This window comes from Schistocerca gregaria, chromosome 4 (genome assembly GCF_023897955.1).
Source record: "Schistocerca gregaria isolate iqSchGreg1 chromosome 4, iqSchGreg1.2, whole genome shotgun sequence".
NCBI classification, from domain to species: Eukaryota; Metazoa; Arthropoda; class Insecta; order Orthoptera; family Acrididae; genus Schistocerca; species Schistocerca gregaria.
Window position 1 is genome coordinate 556760916 of NC_064923.1, and position 27645 is coordinate 556788560.

The following is a 27645-nucleotide window of genomic DNA, read 5'->3' on the forward strand; positions in this document are numbered from 1 at the left end:
AGATGAATAGATGGAGAAATTGAATGAGAAAATTGAACATTTAACTCAATATATAAATGGTGAAGAAAATCAGCAGTGACTGGAATACTACGGTACGGAAAGGAATAAAACACAGAGTTACGGGAGAATGTTGACACAGAAGTAGAAATGAGAGGGGAGAAAAATTAATTTTCTGCAACAAATTTCAGCTAGTAATAACGAATACAGTGTTTTTAAATCAGATCACGGGAGGAGAAGCTGTATTTGGTGAATGTCTGGAGACCAGCGATGATTGCATTTGGATCCATCATGATGAGAAATTCCGAGGTGAGATATAGGATTGTAAGGATGAGATATAGACTAAGATCACAATTTAGTAGTGATGAAGAATCAATGTGGGAAGTAGTGGGATACTGAAATATTAAGGAATGATGTGGAACGTTTCAGTTTCTCGAATTGTTTAGATACTGCGATGATGAATACCACACAAAAGCACTTCAGTTGAAGAGACATTTACGTCTATAGTCATTGTAGAATGAAATTAAAAGGAAGCATAGGAATGCCAAGGCAAAAGGTTGCAAGAAGAAAGCAAAGAAATCGGAAACTAAAAGGTGGCTGAAGGTTTGATTCAGCACATAAAAAAGTGAAATCAGCCGTCGCGGAAACAGAAACCAAAGACGGAAACTTTATGAACCTAAGAGAAAGTCTACTCTTAAATGCAGAGATTGGAAAGGTGCAAACATCACATTGAAAGCCTTTACGAAGGAGAGTCGGTTTCATATGAGAAGTAATGGGAGTCGATATGAAAGATATACGTATAAGAACAACGTCCAGAAGAATGAAAATCAGTGAGCAGTTTGGCATTAGGATAGACAAAAGGGACCAGAGAAGCAATTTTGTCGTTGTGGTTGCTAATGGAAGCAAGACGTAAGAAAAACCAAGACACTTTCATAGGGTTTGTCGACCTAGAAATGGTTTTGATTGTTTGAGGGAAGAGGCCAAACAGCGAGGTCATCGGTCTCATCGGATTAGGGCACGACGGAGAAGGATGTCGACCGTGCCCTTTCAAGGGAACCATCCCGGCATTTGTCTGGAGCTATTTAGGGGAACCACGGAGAACCTAAATCAGGATGGCCGGACGCGGGATTGAACCATCATCCTCCTGAATGCGAGTCCAGAATGCTAACCACTGCGCCACGTCGCTCGGTGACCTAGAAATGTATAATGGCTGAAGCTATCTGACATTTTCAGGAAAATGGGTGTAAGCTTTGGGGATAGGCAGTTAATATCCAGTTTGCTCAAGAGCCGGGGGGCTCCAATAAGAACGGAATACCAAGAACAAAGGCCCTAGTGTTCAATCAGTACATCAAGGAAGTCATGACGGAATAAAAGGAAGTCTCAGGAGTCGTATTACGATTGAAGGTTAAAGGATATCAATGATAAAATTCACTAATGAAATGCTATCCTTAGTGAAAGTGAGGAAGAACTGCAGAAATTGTTGAATGTAATAAACATTCTACTGAGCACACACTGTGGACGGAGAGTAAACTGAAGAAAAATGACAGTAATTGAGGTTTGGAAGAAACGAGATTAACGATAAATTTAACATTAAATAGTATTCCGCGATAAAGACTATGTGGAGGAATTCTGGGAAGCAAATTAACACTTGGAGGACGGAGTAAAGCGGGAAAGAAAAAAAGACTAGTACAGTTAAAAATAGCTTTCCTAGCCGAAAGAAGTATAATGGTAGCAAATGTCGGCATTAATTTGAGGAAGAAAGTCCTGAGTGTATATTTCTGCCACAAAATTGTACGGCAATAAACCATAGAGTCTGGGGAAATCGATAAGGAAAAGATCGAAGCGTTTGAGACGTGCTGCTGTAGAAAGCTGTTGAGTATCGGGTGGACTGATGAGATCAGAAATTTCTCAGAATAATCGGCTAGCGAAGGAATGTGTGGAGGGATGATTTTCAACACATAAAAACATAGCTTCATTGGTACTTGAGAGTACTGTTGAGGATGAAATCTGTAGTGATAGACAGAGGCTGCTATATAATCAAGAAATGACTAAGGGAGACCGGTGCATGTGTTACTGTGAGATGATTATGTTGGAATAGGAAAGGCATACATTTCAGAAGACCCAAACAGAAAAGAATATTCCCTTCCGGAATGTGCCAGAATTCGACAGGATCGTGGCCCACCGAGTCTGTCGTTTCGTGGTATATCTGCTCCTGTTTATTGCGACCCCTCGTCCATCATGCACATGTGGAATTGGTGAGTTCAAGTGGGCAATACCCACGCAGGATGTCATTGGTCCCGTCGAATAGTGTCGGTGGTAACCCGGTAGAGCAAGGTCATCCGACCATGTCAAGGAAATGGACGTGTTGCAGGAAGACAGCATACGACCATCACGTGGCATTAGGGAGAGACGAGCAGACGGTGATGAGCTCAATGACTGGGCACAGCAGTGGCGTGACGTCGTCCGTTCAGTCGAGTTCCAGTACTAGAGTCGCGATAGAGGCTTTGCAGAGTACGAAGTTGGCCATCCCAACAGAAAAATGATGCTTGTTACCGCCACAGCATTTCTTTCCACTCTGTAAGTACTATGCGTGCCCGTGTTTTTCGTCCACAGATGCATATGTCAGACATGTTGAACATATTTGACACATATTTGTTCACATATTTTACTTTTAGTTCTATCGAATTTCGTCCTACAGTTTCGTTCAAGCGCATTTCAATGTTTATGCGTGACATTTCCTTAACTATGTGTCTACGGTGATAGACAAACGGTGGTATATGTGAATACCGTTTGTAAATGTGTTGCAAATAAAGTTAGTGGTAAAGAAATATTAAATTAAAAGGCAATGCCTGATGTAGCAGTCTTGCTACGAAAACGTATTAAGTCGTAACTTTTTTTCTTTCGCTATAGTTGACACACTCGTCGTGAGAGATTCAGCAACTTGTTGATATTAAAAATAATTCTCAATTGTCGTTCTGTGTAATTAAGAATGTGGCGTTGAAACGGAACAATAAACGAGAATTATCTTAATTTTTTTTCTTTCATCATTCTGTTGAGGGTGCCAGCGAGTAAAATGTTCGTAATGATTCGAATTTATGTGTGAAGTAGGTTGCAGATCACTAACTGCTCTCATTGTCAAATACTGGATGAATATAGCTTGGCTATCGAAGCGTCGTGAACTACGCAACTTTTTCATCTCCAACCCCACCATTTTGAGAGGTAAGTGATTCATACCTCCACCAGACATAAATACATTTTCATAACCATTTGAGAACCTGGCGCTGCTCGATTATACATTTGTTACAAATCTATTATTCCATCTCCTCCTTCCCCCTCTCTCTGTCTGTCTCTTCAGTTTCCCGCTCCATCCACCTCATTATACCCCATAATTCTATCAATATCCTTCACCCTCCACTCATTTTCCATTTCCTCCTACCCTTCTGTACATCTGCTACTCCTTCCTCTCTCTCTGTCCATCTATTCCTCTCCATCTCTCTGTCCTTCTCTCCTCTTCCCTTTGTCCATCTACCCCTTCCAATCTGTCCATTTCCTCCTCCCCTTCTATCTCCTCATGCCCATTCTACCTCCTTCTCATCCTACATCCTCGTCCCCCCTCTCTCGGTCCATCATCTCCTCCCACTCGGTCTACCTCCTCTGCTCTTTCTCTATTTCGCCTTCCTTCTCTCTGTTCATCTCCTCACATAACTACGCCTATGTCCTCGTCTGTCCATGTCTTCCTTCTACCATTCCCTCAACGTCTTCACACCCACCTCAATACGTGGTTACTGGTTCTCATCCTCAAAGTATTTCTTTAAAGGTAGTAAATCACGTGTGTACCATGTCTGTGTGAAATCGATCCCAGGGATTGGCAGTTGTTTTATGCGGCTTTGCCTGCATACGCTCATCTCACACATCATATCATACATCGTTAACGTATTTCACATTTATTTGTTTATATATTTCAACAGTATTTTTAAAGAATTTCCCTGTGTTTCATTTTCACGCAGTGTTTATAATCGTTATATCTCTGGAAATATGTTTCGTACAATGATATAATTTCTTGAGTACACTTAACGTCACATCTGGACATTACCTGCGAAATCTGTGGTGAGTAAGGCTAATAGCAAAGAAGTCATAAATTTAAACGGTGTACATAAGCTGTAAGTTTTTCACTCATCTCAGTGTGTATGACGTCGTGTATGCTGAACTGTGTGTCGCTCAATGACACAGTTTTACAGGTACATATAATTATAGTGTGAATAATGTCTACAAAGTGTGTCGCGATTAAAATGAGAAGTAAAGAAGTGATCAACTGAGACGTCATGCATGATGCTTCAGTCTTACTCTATGAACAGCGAAAATGTAGTAAGGGTAAACTTTTTCTACTTTTCATCTCCTTTTGAGGGTTGTGATCGAGAAAAAGTTTCATCGACGTTTTTAAATTATGTATAAAGGTGTCGCAAATCACCAAGTGCTCTCATTCTCTAGGATTATTAAAGTGTGGATATTAGCTCGTCATGGGCTACACATTTTGTCACCACCATCCTTTTGATAACCTGTTCTTACTACCCCAGCAAATCCTCCCTGACAGCAGTTGATGTGTATACCAAGTTCTGTTGAAATCGGTCCAGTGGTTTAGGAGGAGATGTGGAACATTCAGACGTTCATACGTCTAGTTTTATAATTACTATGAATAGGTATAGATTGTTGACTCGCTGAACAGTCTTGTAATTCCTGTCTTCATCAGTCACCTGAATTATATATTTTGTTACCCAAGGCTTCTTCGCAGTTACCTTCCCAATACCTACGTTTGTCTTTCCAACATCACTGCTTGCTTCATTTAGGGACGTCCAATCCTCTTCAACTGCACTGCCTACTCTGGTATTTCTAATCGCAGAAGCCACGTCTTTAGCGAACTTTAGGTACTTCTCATCATTCCTGTATTCCTGTACGTTAGTATCCACCTTCTATCCACACTGACTTTTCCGGACAATCCTCTCAAACTTCAACATTCGCTTCATTACCAAATTGTGATCTGAGTCTATATCTGCTCCGGGAGCAGCTTGCAATCCAGTATCTGAGTTCAGTCACTGTCTGATAATGATGTGATCAAAATGGTATCTTCCCGTATATCTGGGGTTTTCCACTATACTTTGTACTCTTGTGATTCTTAAACAGAGTATTATCTATTACTAGCTGATATCTATTGCAGAACTTTTCTCACTCCTGCTACCAAGTCCACCTTCTCCTGTAACCCTTTCTTCTTCTAATCCGTCTCCTTTTACCGCATTCCAGTACCCCATGATTCATTGATTTTCATTTCTCTTTATAAACTGAATTATATATGTATACTCGTATATTTTCTCTGTTTGTTTATCTTCTGCTTGTGATGTATAAAAAAATGGCTCTGAGCACTATGGGACTTAACAGCTGAGGTCATCAGTCCCCTAGAACTTAGAACTACTTGAACGTAACTAACCTAAGGACATCACACACATCCATGCCCGAGGCAGGATTCGAGCCTTCGGCCGTAGCAGAAGCGCGGTTCCGGACTGAAGCGCCTAGAACCGCTCGGCCACAACGGCCGGCTGTGATGTATAGCTGAGGCATTGCAGACGTTGGTTTGCTGTCGATTGTGATAAGTACAACGCCGACACTGATTTTTGCACAGTAACTCATTCACCGTCCTACCTTCCGCTTCATAACGAATCCTACTCATGTCATACCATTTTTTATGCTGCTTTTGATATTGCCATATATTCGTTTGACCATAAATCCTTATCTTATTTCCATTTCACTTGAAACGTCCCATTAGAATAATTATACATGACTGTGCTTAAACTGACAAATTTTTTAGCGCAACGCAGTGTGACTTTCAATAATACCTACAAGAGAATGGCCCTGACTAAATTAACCTATACGTTTCACAAATCAGTTACCTCACAAAAATCCTCGTTACTCGAACTACTGCAATACAGCGAGCGCCACTTCTGCCAGCTAAATAAAAATTCAAACTACTGAAGGCACTAACTACTGATAGGCATAGTCAGCAAAAGAAAGATTTTGATAGAGAACAAACAATGTATTTACCTTAATAGTGTTTAAAGTCAGGCCATGCTATCCAATATTACAAATTTACTCTTTCTGATGGACACACGTCCAGATCTTCAGCTCTCAAAGTTCCGCCATCTCTCCCCCCACATCCACCACCGCTGGCGGCTCACTTCCAACTGCGCAACGCTACGCGCTGTTAACATCGAACTGGCCAACACAACAATGCAACTAACCACAGACTGCACACAGCACAGACAGTGATTTTCATACAGAGCGCTAGGTGACGTTACTAACATAAAAACCTAAACAGCCTACTTACATAGCCCCGAGCTCTGTATGAAAATCACTGGCTGTGCTGTGTGCAGTCTGTGTTTTCATACAGAGCGCTAGGTGACATTACTAACATAAAAAACCTAAACAGCCTACTTAGACACTTCACTGACGCCCTCTGTACCTAGAATGCACCTTTGCATCTCCCTTTTGAAATTCTGTTGCTTCCCTGCCACGTTTAACCGTCTTACATTTTACGCTCTGAGTCACAGAATATTACTCTTCCGTTAATTATTCCCTCTTTTTCTCAATAACATCTCCCATTTGGGAGTGCCCTCCCGGAGATCGGAATGGGTAACTAATCCGGAATCTTTTTCCGATACAAAAATCATCATGATACTTTTTCAACTACTGGAAACATGTCCTGTGAATATCTCTTACATCTCTTTAATGCAGTGGCTTCCAGTGTCTTCTGTATTCTCAGAGGTCGTCCATCATTGTATCATTGTTATTCATCCAACCTATAGGGCACTCCACCCCCCCCCCCCCCCACCCCCACCCCAAAGGGCAAGAGAGCGCCCTGAAACTCTGTCCGCTCATCCGCTCTATTTGACAAGGCCGTTGGAGGAACGCGCTCACTTCTTATACCGGAAGACTTCGGCCATATTTGCTTATGTAAATCAATCTGTTGCTCCTGGGGTATCGGCGAGGACCATTCGCAACCGTCTCCATGAAGCTGGGCTACGGTCCCGCACACCGTTAGGCCGTCTTCCGCTCACGCCCCAACATCGTGCAGCCCGCCTCCGGTGGTGTTGCGACAGGCGTGAATGGAGGGACGACTGGAGACGTGTCGTCTTCAGCGATGAGAGTCGCTTCTGCCTTGGTGCCAATGATGGTCGTATGCGTGTTTGGCGCCGAGCAGGTGAGCGCCACAATCAGGACTGCATACGACCGAGGCACACAGGGCCAACACCCGGCATCATAGTGTGGGGAGCGATCTCCTACGCTGGCCGTACACCTCTCGTGATCGTCGAGGGGACACTGAATAATGCACGGTACATCCAAACCGTCATCGAACCCATCGTTCTACCATTCCAAACCGGCAAGGGAACTTGCTGTTCCAACAGGACAATGCTCGTCCGCATGTATCCCGTGCCACCCAACGTGCTCTAGAAGGTGTAAGTCAACTACCCTGGCCAGCAAGATCTCCGGATCTGTCCCCCATTGAGCATGTTTGGGACTGGATGAAGCGTCGTCTCACGCGGTCTGCACGTCCAGCACGAACGCTGGTCGAACTGAGGCGCCAGGTGGAAATGGCATGGCAAGCCGTTCCACAGGACTACATCCAGCATCTCTACGATCGTCTCCATGGGAGAATAGCAGCCTGCATTGCTGCGAAAGGTGGATATACACTGTACTAGTGCCGACATTGTGCATGCTCTGTTGCCTGTGTCTATGTGCCTGTGGTTCTGTCAGTGTGATCATGTGATGTATCTGAACCTTGGAATGTGTCAATAAAGTTTCCCCTTCCTGGTACAATGAATTCACGGTGTTCTTATTTCAATTTCCAGGAGTGTATATCCTGCTTACAATAAACATGTCGTCCGATGTCTTTAGATAACGAAATATTGACTGAATATTAAGTAGCATGAATTGTTGTTATCACCCCTCGGATTCCCACCTGTTATCACTTTTAAAGAAAAGTATGGTTGAAGAGCATATGGGTATTTTGCACAGGGAGACCCTGAATAAAATGCATGCAGAACAGCTGTACCTGATGTGGTGTAGACAAAGGCAGCATATTATACGAGTGGACTGGCGTCAAGTCTTGGTCTTGCCATAGATGTAATAGTCGTCAGCAAGATGAGTAACATGTATGAGAGTGCGTTCCCGGCACTTGCGAGGTTGCCAGGAGTTCAGACACTAGAGATTTCACATGTATCATGTCAGAGATGTAACTTAAGTATTGCGATTCGTGGGAAAGCACTGCCGACGCGACAAATGCCTCACACAACAGCTTTTAGATGTCAAGGGTCCCTGTCACTTATCGCGGAATTTACGATTGGTAGATGGGCCACAATGCAGCCAATCTTTCGCAGATGTGCTCTTGGATGTGTGATTATGGTGGAGTCGATAACGCGACTGTATCACGTAGTAACAGCGCCGTCGGGATGAATGGAAGAAAGATAGCTTTGTGAGGAAAGGGGGAGTGGAACCATACAGTAGTATCTTTCACAGGCAATTTACGTAGAGGTCAAGATACGGGGTGGTGTCATGATTTTGACGTTGTTGCTTTATATCACGATAATCGGAGATGTCTCTGGAATAAAGCATTTTGTATTTTCGTAAAATACCAGTAAGCCAACCACCCCTGATCCTCTAAAAATTTAAATACTCGTAAATAAAACAGCTTTGAACATTTGATTACCTTACTTCTTCTTTTTCTTCTTCTTCTCAGCGATCACGAGCCCTGTAGAACACGCGCTGCATCATCGATCTGCTTACATCACCTTCTATCTCTAGCAGTCTCTCTCCACCCTCCGGAAATTCCTAATTTTGCGGTGTCCTTCTCTATCTCATCTTCCCACCTTGTACAAGGTCGGCCAATGGTCTTGTTGCCTGGAGAGTTCCTTCAAATGCTTTCTTGCTGATTCTGTTGTTTTCCATTCTAGCCACATGTGCAGCCCACCGCAGTCTCCTACTTTTTGATTTCTGGATGATAGTGGGTTGCTTCATTAACTGATAAATCTCATTGTTCTTCCGAATTCTCCATATACCATTCTCCAACACAGGTTACCAGATTTTTCTCATTACTTTTCTTTCGAAATCATTTAGTTTTTCTCTTTCATTCTTTGTAAGCGTCCAGCTTTCTGAACCGTTCTCTAATATGGGGCAGATGATAGTATTGTATATCTTTATCTCTGCGGTGACTGACAAAGCTTTACTTTTGCGTGGGTTGCTTAGTGAGTACAGACATCTTGACCCTGAGGCTATTCTTTCGTTTATATCCATTCTTATGATATTTTTACTGTAGAGACGTGATCCAAGGTATTTAAACTTAAGAATGTTTCTGAATTTGGATTGTTGTTCAATTTCAAAATAAGGATTTGGGTTTATGACTCGACCTATTTCAATATATTCTGTTTTCTGTTGATTAATCAAAAGCCCCATTTTGCTGGCACTGTGTATGAGAGATTTGTACTTGTCTGTCAGTTCTTCCTGAGTTTCACTCAGCAACACTATATTTCCTGCATAATCCAGGAGTTTTATTTCACTGTGTTCGATTCGGGGACCATTGTTTGGATGTAAATACTCTCCTGAACCACTTTCTCTAATGCAAGGTTGAAGAGGACACATGAAAGAGCGTCTTCTCGTCGTAAACCCGTTGTAATTGGAAAGGTTGGGGATATGGATCGTCTGACTTTACTCCGGCCTGGAAGCCACCCATGCACAGTTGTATTATCCTAATGATTTTACTGGATATACTAAATTCTCGTAATGTGTTGTAGAGGCTACTTCTGTGGAAGCTGTCATATGCTCGCTGGAAGCCAATGAAGAGACAGTGGATGTTTTTGTTAAATTCCCAGTATTTCTCAATGACCCGTTGTATAGTAAACAAATTATCAGTTGTGGAACGGTGTGTTCCAAATCCCACCTGGTAATTTGAATAATGTTTTCTCCGTAAGGTTTAAGTTTTTCAAGAATGATCATTGACAGAATTTTATATCTTATGTTATGTTATTACCTTATGTTATGTTGTTACCTTACCAATGAGTTAATGTGTGAAGTATTTGATGTTTGGCATATAAGCGGAAGGGTTTCAAGTTACGTCAAACTTTGTTATAAATCGCTAACTGCTCTCATTACCGAACACAGGATGTGTATAATGCGGGTAATTTGCGCTTCACTTTAAGCGAAGCTCATTTTTCAAGCTATTCAATGTGTATGACGCCACTATGTGTGGTACAATGATATACACAAGTACATTCAATGGTATACATGCTATTGTCCGCTAAACGCGTGTCCGATAGGAAGTAATAAATTACGATGTCATCGCTGATGATGATGTTTTACTACATAAAGAGCGAAAAATGTAAGCGACGGACGTTTTTTGTTTCATCGTGTAGTGAAAGATATCAGCGAGGAAAAGGTTCTTAATAGTTTGAAACTATGTTTAAAGGTTGTTAGATGCCTCTAATTGGTCTGATTCTCAAATAATGGATGGATGTAATGTGGTTAATTTGCACGCAATGAGTTCTACTGGCTGAAGACATACATAAAATAAGACATACATAACACTGGGCAGCTGCGTTAAATCTTTAACGTATAGTTGTATCTCTCAATGATAGACTATGAGCGCATTTTAATGTTTTCAAATTTGGTCCATAATTATATGAAATATGGAAAACGAAGCTTTTTAAATGTCTATAAGCCGTTAGACAGCGACCAGGCAACTAAGAGACCATCCACTGTGCACTAGATTAACCTTTCACTACTGTACAGGATGTTTCACAATTCATGTTGGACACATCTAGAGGTTGTTTAGGGGAATTAGTAGAAGTAATTGGACGTACGAACCGCCGTCCGGAAACGTCGTCGAGAGACGTTACAGACTGTCAAGGGTATAGGCGCAGGCGCCTGTAAATGTACTGTATGTATATACAGGGTGATTCCGTGATGATGTTTCAAACTTTCTAGGATGATGGAAAATAAATGAATCAATTCGAGGTAAGGGTTCCTGTAATGGAAACGAAGGAGTTGTAAGTTACAAGCGAAAACCGTTCTGATAAGTCTGCCGCTGGAATAGATTTAATGGTGCTGCTGTTGCTAAGATTCCAGGTTAGGCAACTTCGAGAGATCGTACTATGGACTAAAACATGGAAAAATGTCCAGTAAACATGGGCTCTACAATGCACACCCGAGGCGCTGTGAGCACTTGTTCATCTTCGCAACTGTGAAACATATCCCTTCCACTGAAGAAGTGCTCATAGCTCTTAAGGTATGCATTTTAGATCCTATGTTTACGACATTTTTGTCTTGTACTGGTCCATACGAATACATCTGAAAGTTGCCTGCCTTACAGTCTTAGCAGCAACCCTACCAGTACATGTGTTCAACTGTGAGAGGTATCAGGAAGGTTTCCGCGTGTACTTGTCAACTCTGTCGTTTTCGGTACAGAGATATCTACCTAAAATTGTTCCATTTGTCTTTCTCCATCATCCTAAAAAGTCTGTAACATCATCACGGAATCTCCATGTATGTACATACATCCACAAGCACGGCATCTATAACTTGACGCAGCCAAAAACTCAGACAAACAGAAACTAAACGATGTCAAAGTTAGCGTAAGGAGGGCTATGCGTGAAGCGTTCAGTGAATTCGAAAGTAAAATTCTATGTACCGACTTGACAGAAAATCCTAGGAAGTTCTGATCTTACGTTAAATCAGTAAGTGACTCGCAACAGCATATCCAGACACTCCGGCATGATGGTGGCATTGAAACAGAAGATATCACGCGTAAAGCTGAAATACTAAACACTTTTATCCACAGCTGTTTCACAGAGCAAGACCGCACTGCAGTTCATTCTCTAAATTTTCGCACAAATGAAAAAATGGCTAACATCGCAATAAGTGTCCAAGGAATAGAAAAGCAACTGGAATTACTCAACAGAGGAAAGTCCACTGGACCTGACGGGATACCAAATCGATTCTACACAGAGTACGCGAACGAACTTGCCTCCCAGAATGAGATTTTCACTCTTCAGCGGAGTGTACGCTGATATGAAACTTCTTGGCAGGTTACAACTGTGAGCCCAACCGAGACTCGAACTCGGGACCTTGGCCTTTCGCGGGCAAGTGCTCTACCATCTGAGGTACCGAAGCACGACTCACGACCGGTACTCACAGCTCAACTTCTGCCAGTATCTCGTATCCTACCTTCCAAACTTTACAGAAGCTCTCCTGCGAACCATGCAGAACTAGCACTCCTGAAAGAAAGGATATGCCAGGAAGTTTCATATCAGCGTACACTCCGCTGCAGAGTGAAAATCTCATTCTGGAAACATCCCCCAGGCTGTGGCTAAGACATGTCTCCGCAATATCCTTTCTTTCAGGAGTGTTAGTTCTGCATTGCAAGTCTCTACAGGAACGGAAGGTTCCAAATGATTGGAAAAGAGCACAGGTAGTCCCAGTCTTCAAGAAGGGTCGTCGAGCAGATGCGCAAAACTACAGACCTCTGACGTCGATCTGTTGTAGAATATTAGAACATGGTTTCTGCCCGCGTATCATGTTGTTTCTGGAAACCCAGAATCTACTCTGTAGAAATCAACATTGATTCCGGAAACAGCAATCGTGTGAGACCCAACTCGCTTTATTTGTTCATGAGACCCAGAAAATATTAGATACAGGCTTCCAGGTAGAAGCTATTTTCCTTGACTTCCAGAAAGCGTTCGATACAGTTCCGCACTGTCATCTGATAAAGAAAGTAAGAGCCTACGGAATAAGAGACCAGTTGTGTGGCTGGATTGAAGAGTTTTTTAGCAAACAGAACACATCATGTTGTTCTCAATGGAGAGGCGTCTACTGACGTTAACGTAACCTCTGGCGTGCCACAGGGGAAAGTTATGGGACCATTGCTTTTCACAATATATATAAATGACCTAGTAGATAGTGTCGGAAGTTCCATGCGGCTTTTCGCGGATGATGCTGTAGTATACAGAGAAGTTGCAGCATTAGAAAATTGTAGCGAAATGCAGGAAGATCTGCAGCGGATAGGCACTTGGTGCAGGGAGTGGCAACTGACCCTTAACATAGACAAATGTAATGTATTGCGAATTCATAGAAAGAAGGATCCTTTATTGTATGATTATATGATAGCGGAACAAACACTGGTGGCAGTTACTTCTGTAAGATGTCTGAGAGTATGCGTACGGGACGATTTGAAGTGGAATGATCATATAAAATTAATTGTTGGTAAGGAGGGAGAGTCCTTAGAAAATGTAGTCCATCAACAAAGGAGGTGGCTTACAAAACACTCGTTCGACCTATACTTGAGTATTGTTCATCAGTGTGGGATCCGTACCAGATCGGGTTAACGGAAGAGATAGAGAGGATCCAAAGAAGAGCGGCGCGTTTCGTCACAGGGTTATTCGGTAAGCGTGATAGCGTTACGGAGATGTTTAGCAAACTCAATTGGCAGACTTTGCAAGAGAGGCGCTCTGCATCGCAGTGTAGCTTGCTGTCCAGGTTTCGAGAGGGTGCGTTTCTGCATGAGGTATCGAATATATTCCTCCCCCCTACTTATATCTCCCGAGGAGATCACGAATGTAAAATTCGAGCGCGCACGGAGGCTTTCCGGCAGTCGTTCTTCCCGCGAACCATACGCGACTGGAACAGAAAAGGGACGTAATGACAGTGGCACGTAAAGTGCCCTCCGCTACATACCGTTGAGGGCATGGGTTCCTGTGTAAAACCTGATCTACTAAGTTTCCTCTAGAATCTCTAGACGTGTGTAACGTGAATTGTGGAACATCATGAAGGTGAAGTGATACATTTAACCTGTGGTGTACACATGATGGTATACAGTAAAACCTGTTGACATACGTGTGGATTTAAGGAACATATGTGCCTCAGTTGCTGACGTGCGCTAGCATTATTACGTCATGAAGACCTTAGATTGCGGCAGACGTATTAGAATAGAGAGTGTACCTGTGAGCCGCAGCGCCTCGACGGTGAACTGCAGGCACTGGTCCTGCTGGAGGTGCAGCGCCTTGAAGAGGCTGTTGAGCATGAGGCCTGTGGCGAGGGCGGCCGAGGCGAAGAGGTCTGCGCCGGCCAGGCTGAGCGAGATGTGCAGCGTGGGCGACAGCGGCCGCCGGATCCAGCACACGGACACCAGCACGCGCGCGTTCACCGACAGCGACACCATGCACAGCACCAGCAGCGCCGGCACGCTGCGCCACCGCCGGCAACAGCACACGACCACGTCACCAGCCAGGTCCCGCACTACTGCAGGTCACCGAGCAGTCAACAAGTGGCGTTACGGTGAGCAGCACCACCAATGGTAGCACGTTGCTACTGCCAGCGCCGATGATGCACGACCACTTCACCATACAAATCACAGATTACTGTGGATCACCAAGCACATAAGAAGTAGCAATATCCTCGACTGTACCAGCAATGCTGGTATGCTGCTACAACCATCACCGACAACACGCAACTATGACACCAGACAGTGGCGATGCTGCTGCCAGCCATTAACCTTTTCAAAAGTAACAATACAATGAACAGCACCAGCACCACTAGCATGTTCCACCATCATAAACACACAACCATATTACCAAACCAGTGCTCTACAGCTGGCCAGCACAAATATCGATGCACGAATGTAGGTCCACCAAAGTAGCTCCATGGTTAGTATTGGTGGACTGCTAAGTGAAGGGATCTGGGCTCGATTCCTGGCTGAGGGAGATTTTTCTCCACTTGGGGCCTTATGGTGGTGGTGGTTAGTGTTTAACGTCCCGTCGACAACGAGGTCATTAGAGACGGAGCGCAAGCTCGGGTTAGGGAAGGATTGGGAAGAAAATCGGCCGTGCCCTTTTCAAAGGAACCATCCCGGCATTTGCCTGAAACGATTTAGGGAAATCACGGAAAACCTAAATCAGGATGGCCGGAGACGGGATTGAACCGTCGTCCTCCCGAATGCGAGTCCAGTGTGTTGGGGCCTTATGTTCATATTGTCATAAATGACACTCCACTGTCGAAATGGCTGTATAGGCATGTCCCAAATGCTAATAAAGAAAGCAACATGGATCTGAATGGAATCTATAGCAGCTCCACGTGGGTACAAGTCTCAACTCTATCACGTAAACAAACTTTCGATGTGAAATTTTGCTTTGGAGGCAGCGACATCAGGAATGAAAATGCTCGCCCGAAATTAAGTGCGGCACCTTGCAATAGCAAAGCGTTCCTTAAAACAGAAGCACGTTTCGATATAATCAGTAGATCAGCAGTTTATTTATTTATTTATCTAACCTCATCTGATTAGGGCAGTTAGGCCCTCCCCTACTTTGGACCACGGTTTCACACATACAGTACATCTTTTACATCATTGTTATTTAAGAAATAGCAATTTTTATGTGACAAATAGTATGAAAATGATTCGAATGCCTATAGAGTAAACAGTGGGAGTAAACGTTAATACTGACTATGAACTAAGAAAGTTAAAACTGGAAGTGCTTCTACTACTGCTGCCAGTAACATTAATAATAAAGTCCAATAACCTCGATTCTAAAGGTTCTGAGGTTGCCTTTCGCATCCCAGGGTAAAGGGGGAGTGATATAGGACTAACATCTCTGGAAAAGAAAAAAAAAACCTAGGTTGAGCTGCCCACCTGATATTATCGTGTAAGAGCCCCTTTGAAAGGGCGCGGTGAAGACCTGAACGGAGTTGGAGAATGGGGCAACCCATTGTCCAACGCTAAAATGGGCAGGGGGTACGATGGTTCCACACGTATCTCGACAGCGTCTGCTCCACATGTTAATGGCGGTTCAATCAGTAATGTTCCTGGAAAAAATACTAGCCTTTTTTTGGAAATTCAAGGATGACTCTACATTTTTTCTCTCACTACAAATTACAACTTCAATTCGTGAAGTTGAAAGTTCGCACAATGCGTGCACTACCACACACGGTAACTATGATGAAGGATCTTGTAATACTTGTAACGCTTTGGCACCTAGGGTTCTGGGGTGTCCCAGCATTTGCAGTGATGAAGACATGGACGATACTGAAAAGCCTTCTTAGTGTAAGTTCAAGGAAAAGTACTACTTTGAGACAATAACTACAAACTCTCTTCTGAAAATTAGGAAACAGAAGGAATTAGATGTATTTGTACAAATTTTAGCAATGCGAGAAATGACGTTCTTAGATGACATTGTAATTAACAAGAAATGTTAGAGAATCTATAAAGAAATTGAAGAATAGTGTAGGTGAATAACCAGCACACTTGAGAAAAAACAGAAGTGGTGAGAGACTGATCAATATGTGTAAAATTTTACAGATAAAATTGATGTCAACAGATTTTAAGAAAATACCAAGAAAAACCAAAACTTGGATACATCCAAATCCTGTCGTAGAAAAATTTCAGATCTATCACATAACCAAATATAAAAGGAATGTCATGGAAGTTATGAACATAAAGTAATCAGGAATAGGACATTTGATTCAGACAACTATCTAACATTAAAATACAATTTATCCCGTACAAAACAAAAAATACAACCAAGAAAGTAATCAAACACAACCCCACTGCAGCTAATGCTACAATAGAAAACACAGAAAAATTTAAAGACAAAATGGAGACAAAAACAAAAACAAAAAAAAAGCAAAGTCATTGCCATGAAATCCAGGTATAAATTACAAAAGCAGAGGAATCGAACATCGAAGACGTAATGCTTCCGTTGTGATGAAGTATGAGGACTACCATAAGAAGATCAGTGACATTTTGAATTATAACACTTACAAAAAGCTTCAGAAGGATCCTACAACGAAAGAGTTAGGAGCTACCAGTCGATTAATAGAAAAGTCTTCCATTCCTACAGAGGATTAATAAATCTATGCAAAACGAAAGCTTACCCTCCTAGATTATTTGGGCTTGGGAAGAAACATAACCCTAATGTCCCAGTGAGACCGATAGTGAGAGCTGTTGCATCGTCTATTCAAGATTCGGCTACAACAGCATATTGGTAAAACAAATTATCACATTAAAAATTCTATGCACTTTATCGAAAAACTGAAAGCGATTAGTGTCAGCCAAGGTGATCTCCTTGCCACTTTTGATGTGGTATCCCTGTTTACCACGGTTCCTGTTGACGAAGCTGTTTCATACATATTTGATATGTTTCGCACTGATATGGTAGCTGTGTTTCGACATTGCCTGTCTACAATTTATTTCCAGCATAATAATGAATTTTACGAACTAACCGAAGGAGTGGCCGTTGGCAGCCCTGTCAGTCCAGTAAAAAGAACATTGAAGTGGTATCTGTCTGTGGATGACGCTTTTGTGGTTTGGAATCACGGTGAAGAGGAGTTATGTGGTTTCTTGATGCACCTAAACAGTATTTATCCAAAGATTACTATGTAGGAAGAGAGTAATGGACAACTAGATTTTTGGGATTTATCAGTATTTAAAAGGGTAGACGGGAATGTAGGGCGTAAAGTGTGTAGAAAAGATACACACATCGAGCGTTGCCTCCACAAGGCTACGAACCATCATCCTAGGGAGAAAAGAGGTGTCATTAAAACATTGGTGGAAAGAGCTAATAAGATCTGTGAGCCAGTTTATTTACAAGATGAACTAAATCATTCGCGAACTACTTTTAAAGATCCGCTGACAACGAGACAGATCCAGAACTTAATCCCGGAAGAAAAGTGTCTGACAAAATTCAGCAACAACAACTATCAGCTGGAAAAGTATTTCTTCCATTTATTCGGAATATTACGGACGTTATTGGGAATGTTCTGGCCAAGTTTCAAGTGAAACAATGTTTAGACCACCAAGAAGATCAGTGAGTGCTTAAGATCGGCGGAAGATTCTCGATACCCCTTAGCAACTCCTGGGGTGTATAAAATTCCATGTAGCTGTGGGAAGGTTTATATAGGAACAACGAAACAAGTGTCAATACCCGCTTAAAATGGCTCTGAGCACAATGCGACTTAAGTTCTGAGGTCATCAGTCCACTAGAACTTAGAACTACTTAAACCTAACTAACCTAAGGACATCACAAACATCCATGCCCGAGGCAGGATTCGAACCTGCGACCGTAGCCGTCGCATGGTTCCAGACTGTAGCGCCTAGAAACGCTCGGCCATCCCGGACGGCAATACTCGCTTGACCGAACACAAAAGGAACTGTCGACTGGGAAATACCGATGAATCAGCTGTAGCGGGACACGTTTTTAAAGACAGTGATCATGAAATAAAATTTAGTGAGACAGCGTGATAGTAAGGACATCACATTATTATGCACACATGCCTGAAAAGCTATAGTGATTCAGAAACACCACAATAATTTTAATAGAAAAGAGTAAGGCTTAAAGTTAAATAAGGCACGGCGCTCGACTTTGCACCATCGATGTGACAATCGATTATCTTCAATCGAAGGTAATGACATTAGTCAAAGATAGACTTACAGTCGACCGCACGTGACATGTGTTGGTGCCCTCTATGCGCGTATATAAAAGTGACTTCCTCGGCCTTGCAGCCAGTTGTCAAGTCACCACGGAAGATGTTGCCCGCAGTTGACCACGAAACGTCAGGAAGAAGAAATTTTACAGATCGACCACGGCCTCTCAGTCCGGAAGTTACAACTAATGAAGACGCTCGCCGTGAAGGTCTACACGTTATGATGAGGAGTAAGACTTATTTAAGAAAAAGTCCTGCAAATTCGACTGAAAATTTAATTGCGAAGCAGGTCAGCTTTGTAGCCTCCATTCATTAAGATATTAATCGAACTCTATTAAACACAAAATACACAATGCACCTTCTAACCAACTTTTTTGTACGGCAACAAATATGGGTGGCAGAAATAGCTCTCCAGACTACTAGGTTCCCAGGTGAGAGACTTGTCTTACGTTGTGTTCTTTGGGTACATTCAGCCAATCGGACGCTTTGCCAAGAGAGATCGATAAACGACAGTTAAAATTTTGGTGTCAGTGGTATGCAATCTCAGGTAACCGTCCGTTCGTTATCCTACCTAAGGTCGGGATTCTGTCAGCATTCAAGTTGTTACTACTACTAACGAGGTTGACATGTGCTTCCGGCTTAGGGGATGCGTTGCTACTAAAATCTGCTGAACTCTCGATGTCACTGTTACCCACAATAAATTATTCCATTTTTCTGCTTGTAGACTGAAATCGGAAATCTGATCTTGTGCCCACACTGGGCGCCTATGCACTCAGTCATACTGGCATTCATTCTCATACTCTATTTATTTTATTTGAACATAAAACCTGGCCGTTGTCGTTCACTTAAGGACCCAGCAGAGGCTGCCCCTCAGAATTCAGTCTGGCAATCTGCACGATCTGTCAACACTGTATTATACACGGTGTTACAAAAAGGTACGGCCAAACTTTCAGGAAACATTCCTCACACACAAATAAAGAAAAGATGTTATGTGGACATGTGTGCGGAAAAGCTTAATTTACATGTTAGAGCTCATTTTAGTTTCGTCAGTATGTGCTGTACTTCCTCGATTCACCGCTAGTTGGCCCAATTGAAGGAAGGTAATGTTGACTACGCTGCTTGTGTTGACATTGCTCTACAGTACTAGCATCAAGCACATCAGTACGTAGCATCAACAGGTTAGTGTTCATCACGAAAGTGGCTTTGCAGTCAGTGCAATGTTTCCAAATGCGAAGTTGGCAGATGCTCATTTGATGTATGGATTAGCACGGGGCAATAGCCGTGGCGTGGTACGTTTGTATCGACAGAGATTTGCAGAATGAAGGTGTCCCGACAGGAAGACGTTCGAAGCAATTGATCGGCGTCTTAGGGAGTACGGAACATTCCAGCCTATGACTCGCGACTGGGGAAAACCTAGAACGACAAGGACACCTGCAGTGGAGGAGGCAATTCTTCGCGCAGTTGACGATAACCCTAATGTCAGCATCAGAGAAGTTGCTGCTGTACAAGGTAACGTTGACCACGTCACTGTATGGAGAGTGCTACGGGAGAACCAGTTGTTTCCGTACCATGTAGAGCGTGTGCAGGCACTATCGGCAAATGATTGGCCTCCATGGGTACGCTTCTGGGAATGGTTCAACCAACAATGTGTCAATCCTCATCTCAGTACAAATGTTCTCTTTACGGATGAGGCTTCATTCCAACGTGATAAAATTGTAAATTTTGGCAATCAACATGTGTGGGCTCCCCCCATGAACCATGGACCTTGCCGTTGGTGGGGAGGCTTGCGTGCCTCAGTGATACAGATGGCCGTACCGTAGGTGCAACCACAACGGAGGGGTATCTGTTGAGAGGCCAGACAAACATGTGGTTCCTGAAGAGGGGCAGCAGCCTTTTCAGTAGTTGCAGGGGCAACAGTCTGGATGATTGAGTGATCTGACCTTGCAACATTAACCAAAACGGCCTTGCTGTGCTGGTACTGCGAACGGCTGAAAGCAAGGGGAAACTACAGCCGTAATTTATCCCGAGCACATGCAGCTTTACTGTATGATTAAATGATGATGACGTCCTCTTGGGTAAAATATTCCGGAGGTAAAATAGTCCCCCATTCGGATCTCCGGGCGGGGACTACTCAGGAGGACGTCGTTATCAGGAGAAAGAAAACTGGCATTCTACGGATCGGAGCGTGGAATGTCAGATCCCTTAATCGGGCAGGTAGGTTAGAAAATTTAAAAAGGGAAATGAATAGGTTAAAGTTAGATATAGTGGGAATTAGTGATGTTCGGTGGCAAGAGGAACAAGACTTTTGGTCAGGTGAATACAGGGTTATAAATACAAAATCAAATAGGGGTAATGCAGGAGTAGGTTTAATAATGAATACGAAAATAGAAATGCCGGTAAGCTACTACAAACAGCATAGTGAACGCATTATTGTGGCCAAGATAGACACAAAGCCCATGCCTACTACAGTAGTACAAGTTTATATGCCAACTAGCTCTGCAGATGATGAAATGTATGATGAGATAAAAGAAATTATTAAGGTAGTGAAGGGAAACGAAAATTTAATAGTCATGGGTGACTGGAATTCGTCAGTAGGACAAGGGAGAGAAGGAAACATAGTAGGTGATTATGGATTGGGGCTAAGAAATGAAAGATGAAGCCGTCTGGTAGAATTTTGCACAGAGCATAACTTAATCATAGCTAACACTTGGTTCAAGAATCATAAAAGAAGGTTGTATACATGGAAGAATCCTAGAGATACTAAAAGGTATCAGATTATATAATGGTAAGACAGAGATTTAGGAATCAGGTTTTAAATTATAGGACATTTCCAGGGGCAAATGTGGACTCTGACCACAATCTATTGGTTATGACCTGTAGGTTAAAACTGAAGAAACTGCAAAAAGGTGGGAATTTAAGGACATGTTATCTGGATAAGCTGAAAGAACCAGAGGTTGTACAGAGTTTCAAGGAGAGCATAAGGGAACAATTGGCAGCAATGGGGGAAAGAAACACAGTTGAAGGAGAATGGGTAGCTCTGAGGGATGAAGTAGTGAAGGCAGCAGAGGATAAAGTAGGTAAAAAGACGAGGGCTGCTAGAAATCCTTGGGTAACAGAAGAAATATTGAATTTAACTGATGAAAGGAGAAAATATAAAAATGCAGTAAATGAAGCAGGCAAAAAGGAATACAAACGTCTCAAAAATGAGATCGACAGGAAGTGCAAAAAGGCTAAGCAGGGATGGCTAGAGGACAAATGTAAGGATGTAGAAGCTTATCTCACTAGGGGTAAGATAGATACTGCCTACAGGAAAATTAAAGAGACCTTTGGAGAGAAGAGAACCACGTGTATGAATATCAAGAGCTCAGATGCAACCCAGTTCTAAGGAAAGTAGGGAAGGCAGAAAGGTGGAAGGAGTATATGGAAGGTTTATACAAGGGCGATGTACTTGAGGACAATATTATGGAAATGGAAGAGGATGTAGATGAAGACGAGATGGGGGGTAAGATACTGCGTGAAGAGTTTGACAGAGCACTGAAAGACCTGAGTCGAAACAAGGCCCCCGGAGTAGACAACATTCCATTAGAACTACTGACGGCCTTGGGAGAGCCAGTCATGACAAAACTCTACCATCTGGTGAGCAAGATGTATGAGACAGGTGAAATACCCTCAGACTTCAAGAAGAATATAATAATTCCAATCCCAAAGAAAGCAGGTGCTGACAGATGTGAAAATTACCGAACTATCAGTTTAATAAGTCACAGCTGCAAAATACTAACGCGAATTCTTTACAGGCGAATGGAAAAACTGGTAGATGCAGACCTCGGGGAGGATCAGTTTGGATTCCGTAGGAATGTTGGAACACGTGAGGCAATACTGACCTTACGACTTATCTTAGAAGAAAGATTAAGAAAAGGCAAACCTACGTTTCTAGCATTTGTAGACTTAGAGAAAGCTTTTGACAATGTTGACTGGAATACTCTCTTTCAAATTCTGAAGGTGGCAGGGGTAAAATACAGGGAGCGAAAGGCTATTTACAATTTGTACAGAAACCAGATGGCAGTCATAAGAGTCGAGGGGCATGAAAGGGAAGCAGTGGCTGGGAAAGGAGTGAGACAGGGTTGTAGCCGCTCCCCGATGTTATTCAATCTGTATATTGAGCAAGCAGTAAAGGAAACAAAAGAGAAATTTGGAGTAGGTATTAAAATTCATGGAGAAGAAATAAAAACTTTGAGGTTTGCCGATGACATTGTAATTCTGTCAGAGACGGCAAAGGACTTGGAAGAGCAGTTGAACGGAATGGACAGTGTCTTGAAAAGAGGATATAAGATGAACATCAACAAAAGCAAAACGAGGATAATGTAATGTAGTCAAATTAAATCGGCTGATGCGGAGGGAATTAGATTAGGAAATGAGACACTTAAAGTAGTAAAGGAGTTTTGCTATTTGGGGAGCAAAATAACTGATGATGGTCGAAGTAGAGAGGATATAAAATGTAGACTGGCAATTGCAAGGAAAGCGTTTCTCAAGAAGAGAAATTTGTTAACATCGAATATAGATTTATGTATCAGGAAGTCGTTTATGAAAGTATTTGTTTGGAGTGTAGCCATGTATGGAAGTGAAACATGGACGATAAATAGTTTGGACAAGAAGAGAATAGAAGCTTTCGAAATGTGGTGCTACAGAAGAATGCTGAAGATTAGATGGGTAGATCACATAACTAATGAGGAAGTATTGAATAGGATTGGGGAGAAGAGAAGTTTGTGGCACAACTTGACTAGAAGAAGGGATCGGTTGGTGGGACATGTTTTCAGGCATCAAGGGATCACAAATTTAGCATTGCAGGGCAGCGTGGAGGGTAAAAATCGTAGAGGGAGACCACGAGATGAATACACTAAGCAGATTCAGAAGGATGTAGGTTGCAGTAGGTACTGGGAGATGAAGCAGCTAGCACAGGATAGAGTGGCATGGAGAGCTGCATCAAACCAGTCTCAGGACTGAAGACAACAACAACAACAACATGTGTGGGCTGACGAGAATCCGCACGCAATTGTGCAATCACGTCATCAACACAGATTTTCTGTGAACGTTTGGGCAGGCGTTGTTGGTGATGTCTTGTTTGGCCCCATGTTCTTCTACCTACGCTCAACGGAGCACGTTATAATGATTTCATACTGGATAATCTACCTGTGCTGCTAGAACATGTGCCTTTACAAGTACAACACAACATGTGGTTCATGCACGATGGAGCTCCTGCACATTTCAGTCGAAGTGTTCGTACGCTTCTCAACAACAGATTCGGTGACCGATGGATTGGTAGAGGCGGACCAATTCCATGGCCTCCACGGTATCCTGACCTCAACCCTCCTGACTTTCATTTATGGGGGCATTTGAAAGCTCTTGTCTACGCAACCCTGGTACCAAATGTAGAGACTCTTCCTGCACGTATTTTGGACGGCTGTGATACAATACGCCATTCTCCAGGGCTGCATCAGCGCATCAGGGATTCCATGCGACGGAGGGTGGATGCATGTATCCTCTCTAACGCAGGACATTTTGAACATTTCCTGTAACAAAGTGTTTGAATTTACGCTGGTACGTTCTGTTGCTGTGTGTTTCCATTCCATGATTAACGTGATTTGAAGAGAAGTAATAAAATGAGCTCTAACATGGAAAGTAGACGTTTCCGGACACAGGTCCACATAACATATTTTCTTTCTTTGTGAGTGAGGAATGTTTGCTGAAAGTTTGGCCGTACCTTTTTGTAATACCCTGTATAACAGCTTCAGGAGGAAGTGCTGTCTTCAGCTTGAGGTGTTAATGTGCGCTGTCTACTCGTGGTCTAGTGGTAAAAGCCGTGCAATGTAAATGAAAAATTCTGTGAGTTCAAGGCCACTCGTACATTAATTTCTTTAACCACTTTTCGGATGTCTGCTAAATGTATCATTTTCATTGATCCTCAGAGATAATTTCTTCACATTGTAATCCACTAGCAACAGCAAAACCTTTCGTGAAAGAGCTTGTGGTTGCGTCTAGATCAGAACAGTTAACGCTCGAGAACTTCCTCGCCCTGCAGCGGTCACCTGCCACCGACCGCCTAAGGCCGCAACTGTCACCAGATGGTGACTGCGTGGTGTTCCTTTCTTGCATGTTTTTACTCTCACATTGGTAAACACTGAATTGCTTGTTATAGTAGTTTAATTTTACGTACAAAATAATTTCCATAAACCGAGTGAACATTGTACAGTTACACAGTATTCGTAGGTTACTATGTTTGGTTTTAGCAATTGTCATTTCCGTATCTCAAGCTCTAGTTTCTGCATTACAATTGCATACTGGATTTTGCGTATTTGAATCGTATGAACGTTGATTAAATTTTAACCCTACTTTATGTAGAGTCGTAAGTGGTAAGTGGACTAACATTTGCCATATCCAGATCGCGTAGGGGTTTAATAGCGGGATAACGGTATCAGAGGCAGTTCAAAACAATTGTATCGTGTGTGGGATTAGAGTGCTATAGGGCAAAAGACGTTAGATAATTGTTTTATTGTTTCGAGAAACATCAATCTGGCATGAACGATTTTCCACAATCAGGAAGTATTGACAACTAACGTTTGTGAAGAACTGCGACCATTTAATCTTCCTGCGAAATTTGATTTCAACAGCCAAAATTCATAGTTTGGGTGTCGGAGTACTGCATGCTCTAATTAAAAGTAACAAAAATCAAAGATGATCGTCATCAGGCAAATTGTTACTGGTAACGAGTTATGATGTCTTTAAGTTAACTTCTTAAGAAGAAATTAGTGGATAAGCCCTTAAAAAAGACAAATACTCGAGAAAATGTCACTGTGGACGCATACTATTTTGGATACGGTGTTGCAAAAGAGGATGTTGTGCTTTACGAACTCCTCCGTAGTGACGTCTCCATCTCACCCAGCATTTGCCACTTGTTTCCAACAACTGAAATACTTTTGAGTCACAGTGTAAGAAAAAATACGAACAAAACTGCGGAAAGGTTTGCTACTACATGATAATGTGCTGTGCTGATTGTAAAAAAAAAAAAAAAGGTCACTCTTTACGCACTTGATCTTCTGATCTTGTGCACTCAAATGTCCATCTCTCCCACTCCGTGATGAACATTCATCAAAAATATTCTTTCCAAATCAAAATGCAGTTGAGACCAGAGTTAACAACGTCTTTAATACGGTACAATAAGCTACTACAGGTGTTGAATTGGTATAATACTTGATATTGTAAGGCTGTATTATACAGTGTGACACAATATATTGTTGATGATTAATTATTCTGTTATGTTTACTGATGTGTTCACTGAACTAATGGAGAAAAGCTATTGAAATATGTACTGTACTAATACAAAGAAATTACAATTTATCACAATTACCCTACTATAAAAGTAATTTTAGCAAAAGATAAAATATCTGTAACACAAGCGTGAATGCGTCGACACGAATGAGTTAGGTTTACGCCCTTTCGCCTGTGAAATGATTGCGTTTGTGTACTGTCCTACGTGACACTACAATAGCATGGAAATTTGGCTGTTATAGTACATGTAGAAAGAAACCCAGATAACAAATTGTTCAGTGTCAAAATTTCAAAGATGGAACTGCGCATTAAAATAAAATTCAAATACTTTTTTGACAGGAGAAGAAAAGGAACTACCAAATGTGCAGTGTCTTATGTTTCTCGCCGTTATGGTAATAGGATATTGGAAGTACTGGGATGTAGAATTTTTCTTGAGATATTCTTATTTGTATCCAGGTTGATTGTAGCTCTGTCACCGATTAGGTCAAATCCCCATCACCATCTAGGTTGTAACCGAAAGCAGGCACAACCTTTATCTTAGAACGTGACGCCATCCCAAAACTAACGAAAGGTTGCTTTATTTGTCTCTCCATTAGTATCCCAGTGGTCGCTAGGATACCTAAATCTTAGTCCTATATATTGAGGAGGGAATAGTGGCAATTGTATCTATGAAAGAGTTACAGAAATCAATAAAAATTGAAAAATGGGAGTATCTCTAGGCTCCGTAGGAAATCCCAATTGGCCGATAAAACGTACAACAGAGGACGCCTTAAGAATACTTCATCTTATCTTTAATAAGTGTCTGACTAAAGAAGAAGATCCCAAAAGAATGGAAAAAGTATTCTTTATACTATTTCTTCAGGAAGGATAAAGAAGTGTAGCAGTAACCATAGGGGCATCAGAACTGCTGCATCACATGGGGAGACTATAGGGTCGAGTTATGAACGTCTGGACAACGAGATCGTAACATGAGAAGAACAGAGTGGTTTTAGCGCAGAATGATCCATTATAAATAATATATTTACTATAAACAAGACATGAAAAAACGAAGGCAAAGAAACAGGCAGACATATAATTTTCGTAGATGTTTGAGACGCAAGCCAAGCTAACAAAGCTGAATTCCATCAGTTGCTAAAATAAAGTTAAGAAAAAGATGAAAACCGTTTGTATGAATCAATAATGTAAATCATTTGTTTATGTAGAGCAAAATCATGGGAACTGACAAAACAGGATAAAGAAGGCTTGAACCTGTGGAAATGGATTTACTGTGAAGACGTAGAGTTCCAAGTCGAGAGAAGATCCCGAACAAGGGAACCTGGAAGCGAATGAAAACTTCAACGTACATCACCAAAGAGATAGAAACACTGTGTTGAAGATGGTATGAACGTTGGAGCAGATTAGACAATCCATGATGGCTCTAAAAAGTACTTACTTGGCAATCTCGATACAAGAGGAAAAAGAATGTCCTGCGCATAATGGTAAAACAAAGTGAAGGATGATATGCAACGAAGATATTTGAAGGCTTGTTTATTCACCAGTCGAGAGACTTGGATACAACGTTGCGAGAAATGGCCTCTAGGAACGTAAACATGTCGAAGATATTTGTTTACTAGATTTTGCACTGTCGTTTCACCCATATAAACATTCAACACATATTGCAAACCACCTCCTCCTCCACCTTTCTGTGTCTACCTCTTCCTCCCTGTGGCTGTCCACCTCACCCTGCCTCTCCTATCTATCTCCTCCTCCCCACTTCCTCTGTCTCTCCATTTACTCCTTTTCCATTTCCTCCACCCCCTCTCCATTACCATCTCTTTCTCT

General features: G+C 42.2%; 1 protein-coding gene across 1 annotated transcript in view; it reads right to left on the minus strand.

Moving 5' to 3' along the window:
* LOC126267812 (trace amine-associated receptor 8a-like) overlaps positions 1–27645 on the minus strand; it is a 137973-nt gene that overhangs the window by 91937 nt on the left and 18391 nt on the right. Inside the window, exon 2 of the mRNA XM_049973117.1 lies at positions 14029–14273. Coding sequence (XP_049829074.1) covers positions 14029–14273 — 245 coding nt within the window. The remainder of the gene's footprint in view (positions 1–14028; positions 14274–27645) is intronic.